At 36.6% G+C, this 23848-nt stretch overlaps 1 protein-coding gene across 2 annotated transcripts; it reads right to left on the bottom strand.

The window, feature by feature from the left end:
• Positions 1 to 72: 72 nt before the first annotated feature.
• Positions 73 to 21286, bottom strand: LOC139982253 (kinesin-like protein KIF2A). Of its 2 annotated transcripts, none has more exons than XM_071994910.1 (17): positions 21129 to 21286; positions 16816 to 16910; positions 16025 to 16211; positions 15516 to 15620; positions 13248 to 13348; positions 12491 to 12641; positions 11841 to 12003; positions 11371 to 11461; positions 10039 to 10194; positions 9678 to 9820; positions 9152 to 9273; positions 8550 to 8749; positions 7749 to 7943; positions 7318 to 7419; positions 6760 to 6832; positions 5987 to 6125; positions 73 to 5271 (listed from the first exon to the last, which is right to left on the bottom strand). In XM_071994910.1, the coding sequence occupies exons 1-16, from the start codon at positions 21181 to 21183 to the stop codon at positions 5992 to 5994; spliced, it is 2073 nt and encodes a 690-aa protein (XP_071851011.1). In that variant the 5' UTR covers positions 21184 to 21286; the 3' UTR covers positions 73 to 5271; positions 5987 to 5991. The 2 variants fall into 2 exon arrangements, with proteins under 2 accessions (XP_071851011.1, XP_071851021.1); XM_071994920.1 differs by having other exon boundaries at positions 15516 to 15617.
• Positions 21287 to 23848: the final 2562 nt, after the last annotated feature.

The raw sequence follows: 23848 nt of genomic DNA, 5'->3' as shown, positions 1-23848 counted from the left end.
CGTGAGGAAATATCATTTATCCAAACTGGGTTGAAATGGTAAGGACAGCAAAAGATTACTGAACAGGGAAAATTATTTAAAGCAACGCTTCTTCATTTTATTCAACACAAAACGGCAATTGAATACTGTGACGTAACACGTTCAAATACATGCGGCATTGGTGGTCCTGAACAGACAGCTTCTTGCATAAATGGTCCCGTTTTAGGATTCAAACCATATACATATATCATACACTACTTACAGATTGGGCAAATACATATACTATAATACATTATGAATCACGTATACGTCACCAGTGACGTGCATTCACCTAAATAGTCCCTTCCTTTAATTCTACAATGGCAAATGGAAGTTTCCTCCTTAGTAAAATCTACCACCCTTAGGGTGCCATTACCTTCAGAAAATCTTGTCATCTTAACGTACTAACGCATTTTCCCCTAATATACTTGAGAAACAAAGAATGATTAACTAAGAGTTAACTTAAATCGGCAAATTCACTGCCGTTGCCAATTGCTTGCCTTGATTGCAAACGTTGCGAATTCTGTGAGCAGATGAAGCAAACATTACATAAATATTTAACCTGAAGACTGAGAATAAACCGGAATCTACTGAATGACATAAAAGAAGTTTGAGGTGACCTCTTGTCACCGTTTCAGAACAGTACCCATACAGATGAGAGGGTATAGGTGGAAACGATGCAGCATATATATATATATATATAATATATATATTATATATATATAATATTATATATATAATATAATATATATATATGATATATATATATATATGTATGATCTTGTGCACGAATTGACCTCAATTTCATGACGGAACACTCAGGACTAAGAGCCATTTTTTCGCTTTTTCTCGAACAGAGAAATTTGATTCGTGTGTTAATCATGACGAGCTCACAATTTTCAAAGAAAGCATAAACGTCCTCTGAATGTCAGCTCAAATAAAACTGTGTACGTGTATTGATAGTCTACAGCGTACATGACATTCTACATGCAAATTTAAAAGAACGAACTTGATAAAAGACGAACGAGCAGAAGAGTTAATCCTATCGAGATATACATATTCTTGAGTTTAAACGGCTCCTTTGTCGCCTAACGTGATAACGTAATATAACAGTCACGGTGACTTTCAAGCCTTGTTAATTACTTTACACTAGTAGCTTTGTAATCGTTAATCTTATACACAGTCGTTTGATAAAGAATTTGCAGACGAGATCTATCTTGGTCAAGGAATGCTGATCAAACCAGCAGTAGTCAAATCCACAAAAGTCTTGAGTATATTTAAGTCCTTTATAGCGTGATGTGTTGAGATAAAGTGATTACTAGGTCTTAATCACAACAATGGTTTGAACTCAAGGGTCAATGCAGCCATTTAAAAATAGAACAAAATACATTAATATACCACTACAGGTATGTGTGTCTCTCTACCATGGCTGTGCTCAGTGGTCATTGACATGTTAGCAAAATCATGCAGATAAGATTGGTAACTTAAACATCTTGAAACGACACTGACATATTTATGAACGAGATGCAGAAATAAGACTGTTCAATTGGCTACTGAACAACATTAAAGTTTTTGCATTCACTTATGTACTTGCGATTGAACAATGTTAATATTAGATAAGTGAGCAATGTGAGCATGTTATCATACAATCAAAAGTTAGCCAGCTAAAACAGTTTGCAGAAAATTAATCAATTTTAAAACACATCAGTTCTGTACCAGTGATAACTACTCTGATCATAGTTTTAAGTTTCTTTCAATTTCCTCAAAGTTGTAGAACAATAATATTTAAATGTGTTTAAGGAAATATTATTGTTACTTTCTTCAAGTACAATTTGTCCAGCACTGTGATAATTTTTTTTTTTTTTTTTCTTTGCAGCTAAATTATGAATTCGGTAGGTGAACTGCCTGTATTGAACATCAGCAGGTGAAAGCAAAATCTGCATTTAATGGACAAGAATGAAAACTAATTTGAATGGGAAAAGAATATGAATTGTTCTACTAAACCAAAATGTGACATGTTGTAAATGAAAAGCTTTCATACCGTACACGCAGTTGGAAATCAGAATGAGACGAGAGCACTAGCCATGTTTTTATTGGAATGTAAGCAGTGGTATTCCACCCTGTTGTCTAACGGATTATGAACTACTATAAATACTGTACAGATATTAACAACTACAACAAACGTCTTTTTGGCATGCATACATATGTGTCATAACAAGAGCAAAAGGAAATAACAAAAAAAAAACACATGATAACATTATAACATGATAACATTATAACATGTTAACATTATAACATGTTAACATGATAACATGCAAGTTTTATATATGGCTTAAAGTAAAGTGTCACAATCGTAGGCTCTAAAATTGGACAGGTCGTGAAGTTTTGTCTCATTATTTATCCAGATTTCAACCAGAATTAACAAATTTATGTTCAATTATATGGCTAAAGCATATCAATGTGATATTAGGAGAGGTGTTTCTGCATCCAGTGAATTCAAGAGGACAATGGCAAATCGGCAAGCAACATTCTAGTAACCAATTCTATGAGAACAAAATAATATTAGTAAATGGCAATAATAATTTAAAGAAAGTAAAAATGAACACCAACATTTTTGAAGACATTTGATCCAAATTTCTCAACATTGGTTAGAAGATAAACATGAAATGAGTCTATCGGTACATTTTATGCTAATTTTGATAGTTGCTATGCAAAATAATGCTAGTTGCTATGCAAAATGGTGCTTGCTACTTGAAATATTTTGAAATTGGCTTGTCTTTGGAATAATTTTAAAAGATCATTGTACAAATTACCAAATCCAGAAGGTGATGGATTTATCATTACGTTGTACGTACTTTCCAGTTTCTGCTGGTGTTAGTTTCATGCATTCTTACATGTGAATTCCATGAGATAAAGCTTCAGTTGATCATTAATCATTCATAAAAAAAAATCTCCTACGGAAGGCACAAACTAAATAAACTCGAACAATTCAAGTATATCTCATTGATTCCCCTTCCCCTGGACCCAGATCCCAAGCATTAAAAACTGACATGCATAATTTAATTTGCTCTAACATCTAGCATGCTGTATAAATAACTTAATATATTTATGTACAGAATTCAGTGGAAAATACATAAAAGTTGTAGCGTTTCCAATCCCACTATTTTCTTGACTCACAGGCAATGTCATTTTTAAGATACTGTTACATTTCTTCAGCAGGGTAATGTCTGATGACAAAGACAGCACCAATGTATAATGAGTCACCAGATTACAAAGTAGAGCAGTGTCGTACTCGGATCATTCACTGAGATGCAGGAAGACAAATGTGTTTCTACAGCAAGACAGATAGGGTGACAAAACACCAGAAACCAACTGACCTGTGACCTTTATATTCATAAGCAGACTGTGACAGTCACATCCAGACCATGACAATCATCTGCTGTATGAAAGCAGAGTATGAAAGTCATATGCAGACTGTGACAGTCATATGCAGACAATTGCAATCATACGCAGTCTGTGAGTGCAGACTGTGACAGTCATGTCATATGCAGATCATGGCAATCATTTGCAGAGTGTGACAGTCATATGCAGACTGTGACAGTCATATGCAGACCATGGCAACCATATGCAGTCTGTGAGTGTAGACTGTGACAGTCATATCATATGCAGATCATGGCAATCATATGCAGTCTGATAGTCATATGCAGACTGTGACAGTCATATCAGTCTCTGACAGTCATATACAGACTATGGCAGTCATATGTAGACTATAACAGATGCAAACATGAACAACTTTGCTTCATTATATTAGATTATTGTAATATGTTACGAAATATTGTTGCTGCAATATTTATATGTGGATCGTTTCTAAGTTGAAACAGTAAAGGCAAACAAATGATATATTTAATCATACATATTGCAGGGAATAAGATAATATAATATCTACATACTTATTTACTTAGTGAATGTAAGCTACCAATTGTGAGCAATAGTAAGAGATTTCCAGTCCCAACCAACAAAGCAAGATCATCATATATACGCTGTTTTGCATGTTCTATCTATCAGATATGTTGTATCACAAATAAATAATAACTTATTTGACTCTCGTGAAATGTGATCGTGACTTTAAATAATCCCTCAGGGTTGACATCAAAGTTTGACTCTTCAAGTCTACAACTATTCCCACTGTGCGATGCAGCAAGTTATGTAAACAAGCAAACAATAAGATACTATCAACAGCATCCTCTCAGATGTAACCAGTTGATAAAGCACAGAAACACTCATTTGTTAGTTCTAACTAAATATTGCAATGAAATGTCCTTCTGTATGAATTCACCCTCTCGGTATCGTGCCAACAACATGAGATACGCTATCAATATCTGTTACCAGAACTAAATATTAGTTCAGGCTATATCCACACTCTTACACAATACAGTCAACTAACTGTACAACAACAGCTTTAATAGCATATATCCGCAATTCACCCAAGGTCCAGCTGAAAGGAGGTGCAAAACTAGCCATCATCTATAGCATCTATGACAGATCCTCCATCGGCCCTACTCCCCCCACCCCCACCCCTACCCACAAATGTCAAAGAAGATCACAATGTTTGGGAGACATCACAGTTTTAATGTTGTGTCAGGACTCAGGTGGCAATAGTTTTGACAATGAGTGATGTCAAGAAGCCACCAGATGGTGCATGCTTTAACTTCCCTTTTATTTTCATAATTGATGTTTATCAATGAAGTCAGTGCCACTATTAGGTCATGTTGAGAACTTCAATATTTTACGTTCAGCAATTACTACACCCAATCTGTTTTAAGGAAAATGTTCAAAATATGCATTGTGATAAAGATACATTCTAGCATGTGTGGCACAGTCGTGTCATCTTTAGACTTGTTAAAGTCTACCGTTTTGTGTCAGAAGGGAACACACTAAAGCAGTTCTCACTGAATGGCGGAAATCTGTTATATCTTAACTCAGGGAAATTATTAACACAAGTACCGTACCTCTATCACATTGACCAATCATGATGGTTGGATTTGGCTCTCCCTCGGTGAAATAAATAAATGTCATCTTCAAAACTACAAAACGAGTTCTTCTCATTTTCATGCAACGCTGTGAACGGGAAATGGCGAAGGCTTCTTTAGACAGGGTCGGAAGATGATCTGTAAGCTGCATACAGTGGATACCACTTCAACTTCTACACGATGTATTTGAAAAATGAAAGCCAAGAGTACACTACGGTTCCAACTACGGTAAGGAGGAAGGAGAAAGAAAGAATTGAAGGTCGTCTCAATATATACGTAGGTCATACTCGGTGGATTAGAAAAAGCAGATGTCTAAAATGAGTCTAGAATTACTGTAAAATATGAAAACCTCTTCATCTTTTTTTTGATTTTCCAGTTAGTTTGTTAACTCCGAAACAACTAGATTCAGTGAATATTATATTAAAGGGAAAGTTAACCACGATTCAAATAATGAGCATTGTGAAATATTCCCCAATTTCACCAACAATGTAGCATAGTTAACTATTCCCCAATTTCACCAACAATGTTAGGAATTTTTTACTAACCCTCTGAAAGGTAATTTATTTCACTTGATCAGTTTACCCTTCAAACAGTTTCTCTTAATACAATGTTCTCCCACTATCCAGCCACAACAAACAGCCACAAATCTTCTGAAGTATGGTTAGCATTAACGTTTCTCAATTCTTAAAACCAATGTCAATATTTGGACAACCTAATGCACATCTACTCTGTCACAATATCATATCTAGATGATCCCTAACAGATGTAGACACTGATTATTTACTGCAGAGAGCCTGTGTAGGTAAAAATGTAAAAGTTACAGGGCCTGACGTTATGATCCTAGCAGGAGCTTCTTCGGAGGTCGACTGAAGAGAAAAAAAAACTAAGAACACATTCAGATACTGACAGGTACTAGCTCCAAAACAACCCAGTCATACCAATTTCATGGCCTTTTTATATTCTTGCTGGCATTTTCTTCCGCTGTGATCTGCGTTCTAAAGTTGGAGACTTTCTCTCTCAGGATGGTTAGCATCTCAATCTTTCTCGATAGGATAGACTCCAAACCAGTACAGTACTCTGAGGAGGAAATTGTAACGAATCTTGGACCGCATGAAATCATTTAAACTGGAGGATTCCCTCTCTTTCCTTTACGGCATTTACACCTTCACTAGTGGATGGTTCATACATATATGATGGGAGTTTGCATCATGAATGTTGACTCCACATTGGTAAATCTTTGAACATTTCTACTGATATAACATGTAGATGAATACACGATGGTACTGATATAGTACTGATATGTACATTGCAAGTGTGTAGCACAACCTCTAATTTATAATTAGGTTTGTAATACTGTAGCTAACCTAAAAGAATGTAATGTATTCAACCTATAGCCACTAAATAACTAAGTACTACACACCCCAGACGAACAAGCATACATGACATCAAGATCACATCAAAGTTGTTCCTTTCTATGTAAAAGATGTGTTAACAGAAAACACAACAAAAAGACCATTTCACAAATAGGTCTATTATCAAAATTAGATTAATTAAAAGCTGTTAAAACAATTTTCAATACACTTTCTATACAATCTCTATGATATAGCTCAAAGAGTCATTACTGGAAATGAAATATCACAAGTAACATGTCACGGTTTGTCTTCTCCATATGCATAAATCTGAATTTCTCTCATCCAAATTGTGATTTTACCTTCAACGTCGTAATCAACTTCGTCTGTCATCTGTATCAGTAATTCTTCTTCTTGCATAAGCTTCTTAGATTCCTAAAAAGATCAAAATACAAAAAATTGAAAATAACCACCAGCACAGATGGCAACTGGCAAAAAGTGCTTCAAATTTGAGGACTTTCCACACCCCTTCCCCCACATCGAAATTAATGGGATTGATGGCATTTAAACAAGCTTGTTGAATACGAACAAGTTTGGAAGCATTTTGAATTCCAGTCTGAATAATTGCAGGGATGAGCCTGGGGTAAAAAAAATATCACGGAACTTATACTGCAAAAATTGCAGTATAGGCTCCAGTTTGCGTATGCTACAGTGTGTTAGGATAATAGTTTTTGTCCCTGAGGTAGGAAAGAAATCATGGATATTCCGCCAATTCGCGGAAAAAGCTCATGCCTGTACTTATGCATCAACGTCCTTATGTTATGGTAACTTTATCAAGTTTAGTTTACTACCGATGAGATGTATTTAGTATTGGTCAATGGAAATCTTTGGCATGTAATTATAGCTAGCATATATCTCACCTCTAGACTGGTTCTATGGTCGTCTACTATTTGCTCCTCCATCTCCTGCAGCTGATTCATCACTTCATGGAACGTTAACATCTCCATGGAGACCTCTTCCTCCTGACACAAGATATGAAAGATATCACTGACAAGTAGAAACCACTTTGAGATTGTTTTTAAGATGTCCTTCAACATTCACATACGATTGTATGCTCATCAATCTAGCTTAAGTCATCTATATATGCATGGCTAATACCATTGCAATACTCCTATTTGCTCTTACATCATAGTTGTTCAACATCTGGATGAGGGGTGAGGAGAGGGGGAGGAGATATGGGGGGGTTACTGTATGTTACAGAGACAATAATTCTGATGTTACCTGGAAGAAGATGCAGGAAGGGTTTAACTGAATGAACATACATGTTAAATCAAAATGAAATGAATCTTACATTGACTGTACAGAGCATCTGTAGGTCACTGTTACAGGGTGAAAGACTCTTCTCAGGTGTACTGGGTGCCTTAGGGATCGGTACAAGCCCCTTGTCATCTCTGGCTCCCGGTCCAAGTTCCTTGACCCTGTCTGCGTAGCGGAGTGTGTTCAGTGTGTGCTCACAAGAGTTCATTCCAGGTGAGACCATGGCAATCTATTATCAGAGGCAAGTCAAAACCAATGAAGAACATTTACAGGGGAACTTAAAGGATTAACAAAGCAAACATCTTTCACTTTTAGTGTGTTTCATTTATATATTTATTATATGTCTTTTTCACTTATTATTTCACTTGATCATTAATATTAGTAATGCATTGTTTTGATGAGTATATAAGTATTATAGCCACATCTAATGTTTCATACAAATAATTTTAAATACAGGGCCTTGTTTTACTGTGAACATCAGTAGTAGAAGCTTTAGAGATGTCACCTCTGCATCAAATAAACACGACACAAATGAGATTTCAATCAAAAGCTTCTTTTTTTCCCTTTTTTTTCAAATGTCCTTCATGGCCTTCCAAAGAGTGAAAGCAACAGCAACTAGCATGTTGTGTAATTTGATGCACATTTCGTCATGTAGACGCCAGGAAAAACTTTAGGTTTCAAGATTTTCGTTACTACAAACATTGATCGCACAAAACTGCCATACATCTTTGCAGGAATTTTTCACTTTGTCATGCCAGTTTTCCCTCCTGATGCAAGACATTACTTTCACTAAGCTGCCCTCTATTAGTCACCGCTTGCACATCCCAACACTTACCATGCAGGTCCTGGCTTTATCTCCGATGAAAGAGTCTCTTAGTACTTGAGTTAATTTACTGGCTCGGAAGGGTACGTGGGCACCTTTGTGCCCTAACGAGCGTATACACTCCTTCAAGGCAAGCAGACTCTTGTTGATTTCAGCTCCTTCCATACGAGTTTGACGGTTTGCACTGGCTGTATCTTTCCCCCTTTCATTACCTATTACAAGAAACAAGTCATGAATCATCAGCAATAACACTGTATCTAAAGAGGGTTTAACATTTTCTTTGCTCTTTGTGATTTTGAGATTCAGAGTTGAGATCTGAAGACAAACTTCTCTGATACCTTGAGATCTTCTCAAATTGGATTTACCCAAAATGAGACAGGAACTACTTTTTCCTATATTTTACAGATTTACAACCATGTCTGCTGTTCTCATAATAAACTTGTGAAATATTACTTTGTCATCTGGAGCTTAATAAACATTCATCAAACCAACACATTTTTAAGTATCACAGGATTATTTCATCAAACTCTGAAATGGAGTCTCATATAACAAAGATGGTGTTTTACCATAAGACCCGGTAATGAATTAGTTAAACGCCCTCATGCTATTCTTACCAGCTAGATCGATCAAGGAGAACTTTCCAAATAATTTGCCCGATGCTTTCTTTCTAAGAACTATCTGGAAGACGGCGTGAGACCTCGATGAGTGCTGATTGGCCGACGTTGTTCCCGAAGTCCTGAAAGGGAAGTTTGATTGAAGATACTTCACCAAGAGGGATTTATACCAAAAGTCTTGGGAAAACTGCATTATGCTAATATTTTTAATACCATCACCCCACTGACAATAACAATGGAAGTTCATTGAATGATAATTAACCAAAGGATTTAACATATATCGTTGTATTATATTAACTACATGCAACTTCTCCTTCTTATTTAAAATGGGACTAAACTGCAGCCATCATCTTTGGCTTATATGACAGAGACATTTTACGAAGAAAAAACTTTCCCAAACAGCTAAGAAACATCTTGCTCCATTAGAGTGATATCCTATATAGACTTGTACATCATAACAGTAATTAGATTCATAACTGAATGACATTTGTGTCACATGACACTATCTCATTTATTGTTCCCTTACCTGACAGTGTTTCCGTGGGCAATGAGTTTAAGCACCTCATCTCGACATGTGACATTCTTCTCTTGTAAACCAACCACCTGGACCTGCTGTTTACCATCCTCCAACACCCTTAACTTAGCCTTCTTATTTAAAAGGTCAAATACCTGTAGCCAAAAAAAATAATCAAGGAACTTAAACTCACTCAACCTAATAAAAGGCAAGTAAGATTAACGAATGATGAACAATTACTGTTTTAACAAACAAAATACTTTGCCTCAGGAATGATTAATGGTAAAAAAATGCCATACGACATCCAATTCCATATTTTGAGTGATTTTAGGTTAACCATTGAAATATTTTCATCAGAAGCACTCGCACCTACCTTGCCACTATAGATCTCAAAGAAGCTACAACTGACAACTACATCCTTTTTCTTATACGCTGGCTTTTGAAGATTCTTGAAGACGTCTGCAGCTGCCAGGGCGTAAATTCCTTTCGTTACATCCTGGTTTTTGCCGTTAAAATTACCGCCCATGGTCTGAAACACAAGACGAGAAAAAAAACAGAAAGGTACAAGCACTGCAGAAATATATAAATATCTATATCATCATAGAAAGTGAGAGATAGGTAAGAGAAAAGTGAAAACAATATATCCATCCACTCTTTACTTTAGACATTGACAATCCCAACCAGGGACCCAGGGTATTAGAAATTAATACAACCAAACAAAGAGATTTAAACCTCAAAACGTTTGTCTAGTCAAATAAAGTATCAATGATATGACAAGGCAAACAGAATTTTAATCCTATTTTGCAATATATCAGCAACTTCACCAACAAACAGAAATTTCCAAATATAGAAAAGAGAGTTCCAGAACTGAATGGTGTAGCCCGGTTCATCATCACACATTACTGGCCATTTATCACAAGTTTGAAATTTAAACCTGTAATTCTCACAACAAACAGCAATTTCCAAAACAGAAATGAGAGTCACAGAAATGAATGGTGTAAGCCAGTTCATCAAGAGGGTTATCACCACACATTACTGGCCATTTATCACAAGTTTTCAGTTTAAACCTGTAATTCTCACAACAAACAGAAATTTCCAACATGGAAATGAAAGAGGCACAGAACTGAATGGTGTAGCCCGGTTCATCAAGCAAGAAGGATATACACCACACATTACTGGCCATTTATGACAAGTTTGCAATTTTAACACTGCATTCTCACTTATAAAACAATGCAAAGTTAATACTATACTAAAGAAGTTTAACCCCTGATCAACCCCGCGAGAGATCCTGCGAGGGATAATAGCTGTATTATGGAACAATAGTTAACGCAAAAAGTTAGTACAAGTTGTGACATGTGGTATTTCTATTGCATGTGTGTGACCCTTTAAACAGGCCTCACCATCAACTATGATCTAGCTTGAATATTTCTCCAGCTAAACAGAAGTGAACCTTGGTCGTTTTGCATCTGGGCGAGGCTCGGGTACAATCACATCTGCAGTTGCCAGGATGTGACTAACCACAGCTCACACAAGTTTGAGACACTGTCCCATTTTTGTCCCTAAAATCAGATTTCAAACTCACGTCCGACACCTCTTGCCCCCTCCCCACCTTATCCACTCACTGGAGACTACATTTACAAACATTTTGATTTAAGCCTAGTTTCTATAGTAAACACTGTAAATCATGCAAGGTATGAATACATACATGTGTCTTTCCGCTCCCAGTCTGACCATAGGCAAAGCAGGTAGCCATACCTCCTTGAAAGAGAGAATCTACTAATGGTTTAGCTGTAAACCTGAAAAATAATCAAAATGAGAACTCATCAAAAGTATACAACTTATATACTTCGCAAACAAAGTCAAAGTGAACATCACCGTCATCAAGTTCAAGTTAACACAGACTTAAACTACATCTCTAGTTTCACATCAAGTAGTAAACATTTATTTCTTGCTCTGATTGCTAGATATCATACGAAAGACGTGAAACCCAAAGTAAATACCCAGCAATGTTGTACTATATTTTGCAACCATGCTATAATTACCACACAATGTTAGCTAACTGACTGCTTTATGTACATGTGTAGTGTCGTTTAACAACAGTTGTAGGGTTCTCACGATGCAAAGATCTCATAGAACTAGATACTAGTAATTAAATTTATCATCATCGACTCTTACTTGTATACTATCTCGTTGGTAGAATTTTCATCAAACGCATAGTCAAAACGGAATTGCTGGTTTTCTAGGAACTTTGTCAAATCTACTTTCAGTTTGGGTTCGTGCACCAGCACGGTATCCTTATTTGGTACCGTCAAAACATCAAGTTCTCTCTTTCCCGCCTCTGGAAAGAGAAACTTTGTAACATTAAATTCAGATCGTAACTTTCACATGCAACCGCGACTATGGAGGGCCGACTATGCATAAATTTACAACAAATCAAAACATCTCGACTTGCAAAACTTAATGCTGAACAATTCATGTGGAAAGGGGGAATGACCAAAATTAGCACTGATACCGTACCAAGGAACCTCTTCAAAACTTGTGAAATTGTTGGTGCATGCTAAAACCACATATTTATTTTACATTTATAGTTCTTTGGCTTACTAATTTCTCATTTCTTGTCTCAGCTCCGGGCCACACAATATTTGTACAAGTTGTCAATACTACTCACACAGTTTTTTCCATTCAATTAATTATGACAACCGAGTTCCTGGTATGACTTTTTTTTCTTCTTATGAACTGTCCTAGAAAGGTGTGATAAACTTGATCTGTAGGACTGACCAGTTGCACGGAGACAAAAATGTGTAAATGAAGCCAGACGAAGATACCTTTCTTATTGATTGGCCTCTTCCGCACACAGACTGTGATTTGATGGTCGTAGACCTGATCCGAGAGATTCAGAGGGTTGAAGTCAAGAACTTCGATGTACTCCCTAATCATGTTAAGGAACTCCCACTGAGGATGGTTACCGTCGGCCTCCTGATTGAAGGAGAGGCGGTAAAGGAAAGAGAGGAGGATATAAAAGAAGAGAGTTGCAGTGATTCCACTGAAATAAGGAAAATTAACACAAAGTAACAACATTTTCAGTCTTAAGTTGGCCTATGACAGCTGGTCAAGAGCAAATTTATGTCACAATTTTTTTTGTGATGGAAAACAAAAAATCTGACCTTCAACTTGCCCCCATCTCTCACAACCCCTTTCCACCAGTTTCCTTTACCTCATAAAAGAGTGTAATATGGTATCAAACAGGATGAGATCTACATTACAAATTTCAGTTAATGTGAGTTTTGTCCTGAACATTTCATGAAAAATGATGTGAAATATTTCAAGCTGATAGAAATATGCTTGACCTGACACGAACCTTTGCATCCTTGATTGATCATCTTAAACTGCATTTTTCAAAACACATACTGTAATGAGAGTGATTACAACGTTACCATATCTACTATATGTATGAACAATCATACGACTTTACTGTTGTTACTGACATATGTACTATAGTGCACAGATCAATGTAGCCAGTATTGTACCCATTTACAATGCATATCAGTAATCTCATCACTTGAGGCAATCAGGTCACATTACCTGCATTTTCTGTTGAATTTGTTCAGCTTGCTTTGCTCGCCTTTCTTCTCTGTTTTTCTTGATCCTGTCTACTTCCTTTACGACATTTGACCTCCGCCTTGCTGCTCAAGGAAGAGAAGAAACACGAGGTTCCATTAATACCATGTATACACATACAAAGTGTGATACTGAAACTTTAGCTTTATGGCACAGTATTTTTTTCCGAAAGTGATACAGGTCAAAGGTCATCTCAACCACCCCCATGACCTTGTTTTCTAAAAGCACAGGACTTAACAGTCAGAATAGCAAGGCTTAATAGAAAGGTTGACAATTATGTAGCACAAACCTGACAATGTCAGTATGTCATTGCAAGAAGTTGTGTTCATGGGAATGATGCAAAACCTACAGACAAAACATTTCCAATTTTGCAAGAATAACTGATGTTGTCATGCCATCATCCCTTAGCAACAGGAACATTGGAATTACTGTATATCATGTGAATAGTGACTTTGATACATAAGACATATGAAGATAGAGCTACAGCACAGAGTATTGCAAACCATCACATGTCAGTGAATAGTTTAGTCTTTGAAGTTTGGGTACTAGCAGTTTTGAAGGATCTCAATTTTGTCCGTAGTAAAATCCTATGGATCCTGTGTACATAATATAAACACTGCTACACGTCTTTAAACTTGCATACAGTAGCAATTTGATCATTTTGCATAGCAGTTTGCAATGCGATACTGGAATTTCTGCGGACACACAGAAAGTGCAGCACTGCAACTGCTGGTGGTGTTCTTGTGGATATCTTCAGAGTGAACCAGATCATAGACATTTAACTAATTGTACAAAGTCTGATCTGTACAATCAATTGTGTAACAATTGTTTGTGACTCAAAAAGGACAACTACTGTACTGACCTCATTGTCCTCAAAAGTATTTTACTCAATCACACATGGAATTTTATGTGCTAGAACAAACTTTTTCATTAATACTGTACAAAAGCATGTTTTGCTTGACATTCTTTGTTCACACAGCACAACACTGGAGTCCTGTACTTGTAGCACTTGAGGTTACAATGCAGCTTACAACTGAGGTTAACTGAGGTTACATTGCAGAATTGGCATTAAAAATTCTTAACCATCAAAATTAGTAATTTAAGATTGTCTCAGCTCAGAAGGTAATAGTTTACACTACTTTATAACTTTCAATAAAATTTAAACAACACTTTAAGAAACGACCGACATTTTCTGGCACATGTCCAAATGAAGTTTTCCTACAACGTTTCAGCAGTTAGTGTACAAACTCTATCAGGGCTAATATGTTTCAACACAACCTGTACTCCCTATCTCTACTATGCATTTGCCTGAGGACCTACTGTTCAATTCTTGCAATAAAACTTTATTAACTGAGGGGAATGACTCATTAAACTCTTTTCCATATTTAAGCATTCAGAGATACACCCTGTAGATATAATGTCCCTACCAGACTATAGTTCTGTAAAGACTCCTGTTACTCCCCTGGGGTGTACAGAGATTAATATGTAATAAAGTTACATGGGCTGCTGCAATTAAATTATAAAACCAAAGATAACTCTATCGCTGCACTGCATTAAGTCTATGGCCGCAGCAGACACACTGATAACAGTGTGGAACAAGCAATGAAGGAATTCTTTTCAGTACAGAATGAAATGATTGCCAGGCTTAATTTCTTAAATGCATCAAGCATGGCTATGTATAGTGCCAAGTAGATTAAAGACCAATTTTTGTCGGCACACAATTACTAAGAATAATGTTAAGATAACCAATCAAAACATCTGAGGTGAATTCACGAGACATTGGCTAGGAATTTGGCTGTTATGTGTGTCACTGTGCAGTGACTCAGGAAATCATTTAGTGTTCACATTTTTAGTATCAGTTTTGATTGAACACAGTACTACTGTATGGTTTCTGTGTACACAACAGACATTCATTGTACAGTATGAAACAGCAAATTGACCATCTTGCATAGCACTTTCAATTCCACATAATTATGGCTTGTACTGTAAGCTCTGTCTTTGAAGAGCATAGAGCTCACAGTATTCACAAATTGACAGGGTGAGCACTATGTAAAGTATATGTGCAAAGACTTATAACAGTTGTTGTAGAACTCTATTACACAGAACCTTGGTATTTGCTGAATTCTACAATAAACAAGTCCAGAAGTTGGGTAAAAAATTGCAATCCAGAGAGTAAAATGTTATGTTCTTCCTCATATACTGGTTACAGAACGTTGCTACTTAGTAACATACCTGTTGGTGCTTGTTTCTGTAAGTTCTGAACTGGTCCGGATGGAGGAGTTTCAACATTCTCTGTGTGGTTAACGATGGATTTTCTCGATTTTGCGGATGACACTGCTGGATTAGAAGAGAAAACAAACATTGTCTCAGACCTTGAAAAAAGTTTTAAGGAAAGAAGAAACTGGTAACGTTTTGAACAAGTGTTCGAGAACAATTCAGACCAAGGAATTACATGGATCTAAAGTTGTAACTCAATGATGTACTGTATAATCAAACAAGAAGTGATTGTATTTATCACAGGCTGGACGAAAATATTATAAAAAAAATTTAAGCCCACACCTGTTTCTACAGCTCTTTTCTTCGCTAAAAGCTTTCAATGATCACCTAGACTCCATCATATGACCAGGGTTTCGCTTTGGAAATAACAGTATTCATACAGTAGAGTTATGAAAAAACAATCAAGGATTTAAGTAAAGTCTGCCTTGCCCTTTAAAGCTTTAAACTTTTAAGGTATGACTAACCTCTTTCTTCTTTGATGACTTTTGGTGATGGTACATGTTGTACGTTTGACAATGGTATTCTCGCACTACTGATCCTGTTCTTGGCTGGTTTTGTCGTTTGCGGCTGTGGCTGTTGCGGCGGTGGTGGTTCTTCTGCAAATGCTGGGTTCACGTTCGGGTTCAGTTGATAAATTTGGGATAAATCAACCTTAAAGTACAACAAACCAATTATAAGAGAACTTACAGTGCAATTTACATGGTGTAAAGGGAATAATAGATCAAATCAGTTACAAGAGTGGCGTCTACTGTACACTCAGTCACTGAGTGTAACATTTACATGCAAAAATATTATGGAGTAATTCAGTACAGTTACGTGCATAAGTTAATGTTATACAGTCAATCTACGAATGAATATTTAACTGGCATACTCAGGGCATGAACTTTAATGTACAATAATTTCCAGGACACCCTACTGTACAATATGTGAAATATTTTTGTTGGACACAAGTGTTTTGATCAGGATGTGTGAATCTCTGTTTGATGAATGACTTAATACTGTATAGATGCATGTTGGCTTTTAATTAAAGTAACCTCTTTTATCTGTAGATAGTAGGCCAACAGTATATTGCATACAGTAGAACAACTAGTGTAGACTTTGGGCCTACAGTAGTACACCTAAGGAACGTGTAGAACCTAACCATGATAACACTGACCAGATCCTGGCCTACAGTAGTACACCTACGGAACCATGTAGAACCAAACCATAATAACACTGACCAGACATTGTTAAAGCAACAAACCTCACAACTTACCTCTTTGCCTTTGGTGTCTCCTTTTTCAAACCATTCAACGGTGACCACATCTGTATCCATGTTGATTCCACTGACACAAGCGGAATGTACCCGACCTGAAAAATTTACAAACATCAATCAAATAAAACTTTGTGTACTGTACATGTATATATACTGAAGAATTATAAATAACATGCATGCACCAGTAGTGGCACAGGACTGTTCTCAAAGTAGATATAATGGGACTAGCCCAAACAAAGTAGAACTACTGTAGGCTTATTACATACAGAGCTGCTTGAAGTAATTTAGTAGCTACTGTAAACTGTACTGTATAATTGCACATATATCTTTCATATAAATGTGACCACAGAAACTGTCAGAAACTCAGAGGCACCATGCAGGCTTTATAGTTTATACATTACTGAACAATTCATGCTTGCTAGTACTGCAGTATACAGTGGATCTACATACTACTATATGTGATACTGTGGAATTTTGGTACTTAGCAATAATATAGAAAATAATTTCAGTTGAAAATTAATATCTTGTACAAAACATTGATGAGTGAAATGCAAACATTGACGTTGATTTCTGTGACATTTATTTTTTTTTTTTGTGTGAGAAAACACTATAAAGCACACTTTTTTCGGAAAGGAATGGTGGAACAAAGGAATAACTAAGTTGAGGTAAAAAAAGACAAAGAGACCTTTACCAGCATATCTACTGCAGCCCAAATGATCTGGATGCAATTTCTTTTCATACAAGAAGTCCTTGAGTCATACAGTTTAATAGACTATACAGTAGGCCTTTAAGGTGAGGCCTACAGTGCAGTAGTATGTACAGTAGCCTAATGTCTATCCCTGTCTAGCCATCTAAGAAACAACATACCTACATACTGCAGCTATCATGACATTAGTTTTTGCGGCCCTCCACTGGACCATTTACTATGGGGTCAAGTATAGGCCTTGTTCTGTCATGATTGCTGTCTCAGCTTGCAGTACAAAGAAAGTCCTGAGGACACAAATGTCTTCATATCTACTGTATGTTATCATCTTATAGAGAGGAGGTAATGTTCTAGTGAGCAATTTGACTACAGTACCTGGACATCTCCAGTGTAGCATTTACCAGAGTCACTTGTAAGACTGTTGCAGGGCAATAGCACACTCAAAATGCTTGGGCTCTACCCTCAGTCTAATTACATTTTTAGTAGTGAAATTCACCCATCCTTCTGAGAATTCTTCACATACATCAAATACATGTGAATTTGTGAATATGTACAACATAAACTATTCTTAGTCTTAGCATTGCAAGTATTTAAAACTATTCCAACTTGTTTGCAACATTTATATAGTAAGTGACTGTCTTCAATCAAAGTCAATAGTCCATGATGTATAGATCTAATAAAGGGAAAGAACTAATAAAGCATGGTAGCTTACAAGTACAGTACATTGTTCAAAATCTAAGCAAAATTATAATGCAAATGCACTGTTCCTGATCAGTAATATTGTATACATTACATGTATACAATGCATACAATAGGCCTATAGGAATACAATTCAAATGGTAAAGGTACACAACAGTTTACTCAATGCACTTAAAGTTCTAAATTGGAAGAATGTTGAACGAATGCCGACTTAGTAAACAAGGCTTGATTGATAAAGATAAATTGTGCTAGCTGAAGAGAGTTGCAACGATCCTAATATTGTATAATATTTTGAAAGGCATTAAGATGTACAATCTACTTTTTGATGTTTAATTTCCATTTGTGAACCTGCATGCTAGGGTTAATTATTACTGTGCCTGTACAGACCAATGATATAGCCTAGACAAATAAGGGCCACAGATACTGTACATGTGCCTGAGTACAGTAGCTGCGTATTGGATATAAACTTATATTTGCTTATAAACTTATAACTTATAAATTTGCAACCAAATATAAACATAGCAAAAAACAAAATGCCAAGACTTAATGCAAACCCTATATATGCAAAACAATTTAACAGCAAATTGGGAAACTGCGATTAACATTAAAATATATTTCATCTTGAGATTTTAAATGGTCTAGACTTTGTATAATAATACCAAATACCCAAAAAAAATATATAAATAACTACAGTAACAATACCAAACAAGCCTTCATTCCAAAGACTGTTTGTCTGTGATTTTGAATAGCAAATCACAGAGTGACAGAGCCTGAGGTGTGTTTACTTCCTATGGGTTGTTTACACACAGCAAATTTGGGCAACACAGCACATGCATAAAACTGGCTATAATAAATATGGTTTTTGCCCTGAAGAATGTTTCACTATTTAGCACAGGAATATTGTTCAGATACAGGATCGATACTATTTCTAGCAAGCCTACAGATATTCTTGTCATTGATTTGGGAGGGAAGGCGGTTGGGAAATAATCTGAGGTTGATTTTAGAAGTTTAGACCAACTGTAAATTAGGCTAGACTAAATTCTAACTGAGTCTAGGCCTAAGTCTTCACATTAGACTGCTGTAATCTGTGGCCTACAAACAACACTGATGGTTTGGTTGGAATCATTACTCCTTGGATCTCTGCAAATGGGCCAAAATTTGGGCAAGAAAGTACATTGTCATGATCGTGTGTTTATTTAAGCTACACATTAGTAATAACAAAGATTGTATAGACAATTGAGATATTAATTGCATAGGTCTTAGGAAGCTTTAGCCTAAAGCTTCCAATGGCTACTTCATACATTCATATTAATGGAATGCATAATGAAATTTACTTTGACCACAAGGTCACTCATGTGCCATGGTTGACTCACTGAACTCATGACAACTCTAACAATAACATTAACTAAGTCTAGAGTTCTAGACCCAGCCTAACCTAAGTTAGGCATAGTATGATTTGTTACCTAACTAGTATCAATTGTGACACAACTGCCAGCCTAGAATGCAGTGAGTCCTACTGCAATCGTAATTTGTTTGCATATCGCCGGATTCTGATTGAAGTATCTACGCAAATTTTGGTACTAATTTAGAATCCGTACCATTCCTAACCCCTAACCCTACTTCCTAACCCTAATTCCTAACCCTATTCCCTACTTCCTAGCCCTACTTCCTAACCCCTAACCCTACTTCCTAACCCTACTTCCTAACCCTATTCCCTACTTCCTAGCCCTACTTCCTACAAAAGTGGCTATTCTTACGACTAGTCGTAAGAATAATTTCCGACTACGCATGCGCAGTTGCTATTTTCATGACCAGGAGTACTATTTTTACAAGGAGGAGTAACAATAGTTTCCGGTTAGGGTTAGGATTGAGGTATAGGGTTATGTTTACGGTTACCCCTACTACATGCGCAGTTGCTTTATTTACTTTACTGCGCTTGAATTTGCCTTTGTCGTAAGAATAGTTCATAAATAATTGTTACGACTAGTCGTAAGAATAGCCACGGCCTACTTCCTAACCCCTAACCCTAGGCCTACTTCCTAACCCTAATTCCCGGTATGACTAATTACCATACCTGACCCATTCGGACCATACCGGACCATATCCTACCATACCAGACCATATCGGACCATACCGGACCCAACCGGAGGCAAAATAAATGACCATCAGACACCAACGGACTATCAAATGCTTATTTTTTATTCTTAAATGAATCCCGAAAACAATGAAGTCTATTTGGGATGAAATAATTCACTTGTTTATGAACTTTGAGGTATAGGCATTACCTTCATTAGTGAGATTCGGCAGTGAATCATCAGTGATGGAACTCACTTTGATCAAAGTATACACCGCTAATTAGTGAGATAGGCCTTACATTTTGGGTAAAATGGCCAGCGGAACCCAGATGTGTTGTCAACATTCATCCCAAATTCCGATTTTGAGATGAATGTTGACACATAACCAGCATTTTAATGATAAAATATAATAAAAATGACTCCGGTGGTGTCTGATGGTCATTTATTTTGCCTCCGGTTGGGTCCGGTATGGTCCGGTATGGTACGATATGGTCCGATTGGGTCCGGTATGGTAATTAGTCATAGGCCCTAGGCCTACCCTAATTCCTAGCCCCTAGTAAGCTTTTCCATTCATATGGTTCGGATTCTAAAGTTAGGCCCAAATTTTTAACACAATCTCTTTCGTTTAATCATAACATTACCTCGTATTTGTTCAGGCCATATAGCCTAGTCATTTGTTTCAGGAGAAATGATAATTAGGCCTGTAGGCATAGTTTACTATGGATAGGCTATACAATAAACAACGTTAGGATATATGTTACCATGGAAGGGCAGGGCCGTAACGACACGAACAACTAATGCAGAAATCTTAAACACCAAAACATCTAGAAACTTACCATCACTTCGTTGAATGTCGACATTCATTCCTACTTTTAGTAAAGAAGCAGCCATTTTGGCGAAGGTGTGGTCCGTAAATTGAGAAATCGTTATGTTTGTGATTTCGTTCTTGCGACTTGGAACTGCTCAGTATTGTTGAATTTAAAATTAACTGATACTGCGCATGCGCAAAACTTTGACTGTTATGAATGACAAACTGACACACTTTTGTACAGTGTGCGAGCTAGATTTATCAAGAGGAATTTGAGGATAGGATGTATTTTGAGTTGTAATATCAATTTTTTTTCTTTAATGATCTGGCTCATATGAATTTCTATATCGTATATTTATTTCAACAATGCAACTGGTTCAACATGCTACTTGTGGAAAGTATTTTCTCGAAGAGAATAAGTAATTACTTCAACCACGGAGGTAAAAACAAAATGCAACAAAAAGTGGACGTGGTGACAGGTCACATCATCACTAACATGTATGGAAAGATAGCATCGAAGTCTTGGGCTTAGATCATTTTCATTCAAATGGTCATTCATTTTCAAAGGTCTGCTTGGTTTCTACGCTTGGGAAGTGGCAATATCATAGAGTATGATGCTGTCACTGCACTTTTAAACCGCGCACTGTACACCCAGAGAGCTGTGATTGAATTGATGAAGAGAGACCTCTACTTCAGTTTGCCGTATTTTTGAGGGAGGCTGAGCACTGATTGTATGCCTAGGCCGGTGTTCGAAACCAGTAAGGAAGGTCGTCATTCCTCTATAGGATTTTGCCTCCTGTATCGAAATAATAATAATAATAATAATAATAATAACAATAACAATAATAATAATAATAATAATAATAATAATAATAATAATGGACAATTATAATGCGCCGGTATCCGTCAAAAAAAAAAGAAAGACGCTCATGGCGCAGTGATACAAACAGTGCGACAGCAAAACAAAAGAACAGTGAACACAAGTGTACAAGACAAAAATGCAAGCAAAAATGGGCAACAATTAATGAAACAGTTTTCATCAGATGAGTCTTGAGAGAGCGTTTAAAAAGAAGCAAGAGATGGACTGTGTTTTACATGTTCTGGAAGGCTGTTCCACAGAGAAGGGGCAGCAGCAGCAAAAGCTCTTTGCATCCCACAAATTTCATTCGCTAACCAAAAACACCTCATTTCATTATTACTGGTGTGATTTCAGGTCAAGTAAGTAGTTGTTGTTATCGTGAATCTTATCTTTCTTTAATGCTCCAGCCATATCAATTCCTTTCTCCCTAAACTGTACACTAAAATGCCTCAATAAATACAACCAATGTGCAGTACGCATGGCTGTTCGATTTTGAAGCGGGCTCCCAAAACGCAACGCATGAATAATTATATTTTTTTCTTGAGTAAAACTGAATGAAAACAGAAGCAAACAAGATTAAAACTATCTATAGCTATTGGTATTAGCATTATTATTATTATTTTGTTGCAACACCGTTAAATTCAATATTATTACTTAGTTATATATATATTTTACATACACCACCCCTAATAATGAAAATGGACTTTCCTTATACCTTTTCTTCTTTTTATGAATCAAAATATAACTACTACTAGAATTAACTGGTTAATGATGCCCTTGGCAATATAATTTTGCAAAAATGCAAAGAAATAGGCTTCGAATGGACCTCATTTCATGATGTTTCTTGTGTACGGTATTCCAGTATAGAACACAGTGTTGTGTGCAGCATGTACGGAGATTAACACACAATGCAGCGTCAATCTCTTTCCATGCAATTTGAGATGGTAAATCCGATATTTTTCTTACAAGGCTGATTGATATCAGATCCGATTGAGAGAATTGACGAATGCAAATCAGGTTTATATCAATGAAAAGTAGAAATGTATGCCCTTTGTAATGCCGCTAGAAAGGATGTGATCAATGTTCTTTCAATGGAAATTATTACGATGAAAAGGAGAGCTTTTTCAAGAAGTGTTTTGTTGTACTATTTACCGTGCACTTTCAATGTGTTATATGAACTCGAACTTTCCGAATTGTGTATCTTCGACCCCCCCCCCCCTTCCCACCCAAGTCCGGTTGGGATAATATTTGTTTTGCAAAGAAACTTTAAGAATTCAAGAGGAAACAATTCTGTCTGTTAATTACCGCTTGAACCCAGCAATAGCAATTAGTTATCGCAGTGGATAAATGTGCCCTGTGGTTAATGCATATAGACATGACAAGCCATGCAGTAAGACATGACAAGCATCACGCGTATTGCCCAGGGAGTGCTCAAAGGAATTAATATGATGTTGTAGCAATATGACATATGGCAAATATGTACAAGCCAGGTGAGTCCATTCAGACTCCTCCACCACCCCCCCCCCGCCTCCCTCCCCCTCTCACGCAAAGGTGTAGCCCTATAGCCTTAGCACAACTTTGCATTTAAAACTAATCATAGACCATAGTCATAAGTTAGTCTAAATACGAGACAGAATACCCCATTTGACGTCAAAAAAATTGAGTTACATTTCTTTTTTTCCTGGAGGAGACCAAAATACCACCCTATACCCTAGCGTCAGCTGTAACGATCCCAGGATCAACCCCTCCTTTATGGAATCCTGTATTGATCCGCCTTTGATCTTTATCTTTTTTCTTTTCTCGTTCGTCTAGTTAGGCTAATCTGTTCGTTCCACTGTTTTGTTTTTCGGTATCCATTGCATGGTTGTTTTGTACCCCGAAGATGATTG

This window comes from Apostichopus japonicus, chromosome 2 (genome assembly GCF_037975245.1).
Source record: "Apostichopus japonicus isolate 1M-3 chromosome 2, ASM3797524v1, whole genome shotgun sequence".
NCBI classification, from domain to species: domain Eukaryota; kingdom Metazoa; phylum Echinodermata; class Holothuroidea; order Aspidochirotida; family Stichopodidae; genus Apostichopus; species Apostichopus japonicus.
This window is presented reverse-complemented; position numbering and strand designations above follow the sequence as displayed.

Bases quoted from the DNA above. Each gene is read 5' to 3' on its own strand.
- LOC139982253 (XM_071994910.1), bottom strand. From the start codon at position 21,183: ATGGCTGCTTCTTTACTAAAAGTAGGAATGAATGTCGACATTCAACGA. The intron at 12,004-12,490 runs GTATCTTCGTCT...TTCTCTTTCCAG, and splicing joins GAGGCCAATCAATAAGAAAG to AGGCGGGAAAGAGAGAACTT. The intron at 7,944-8,549 runs GTAAGTGTTGGG...CTCTGATAATAG, and splicing joins ATAAAGCCAGGACCTGCATG to ATTGCCATGGTCTCACCTGG.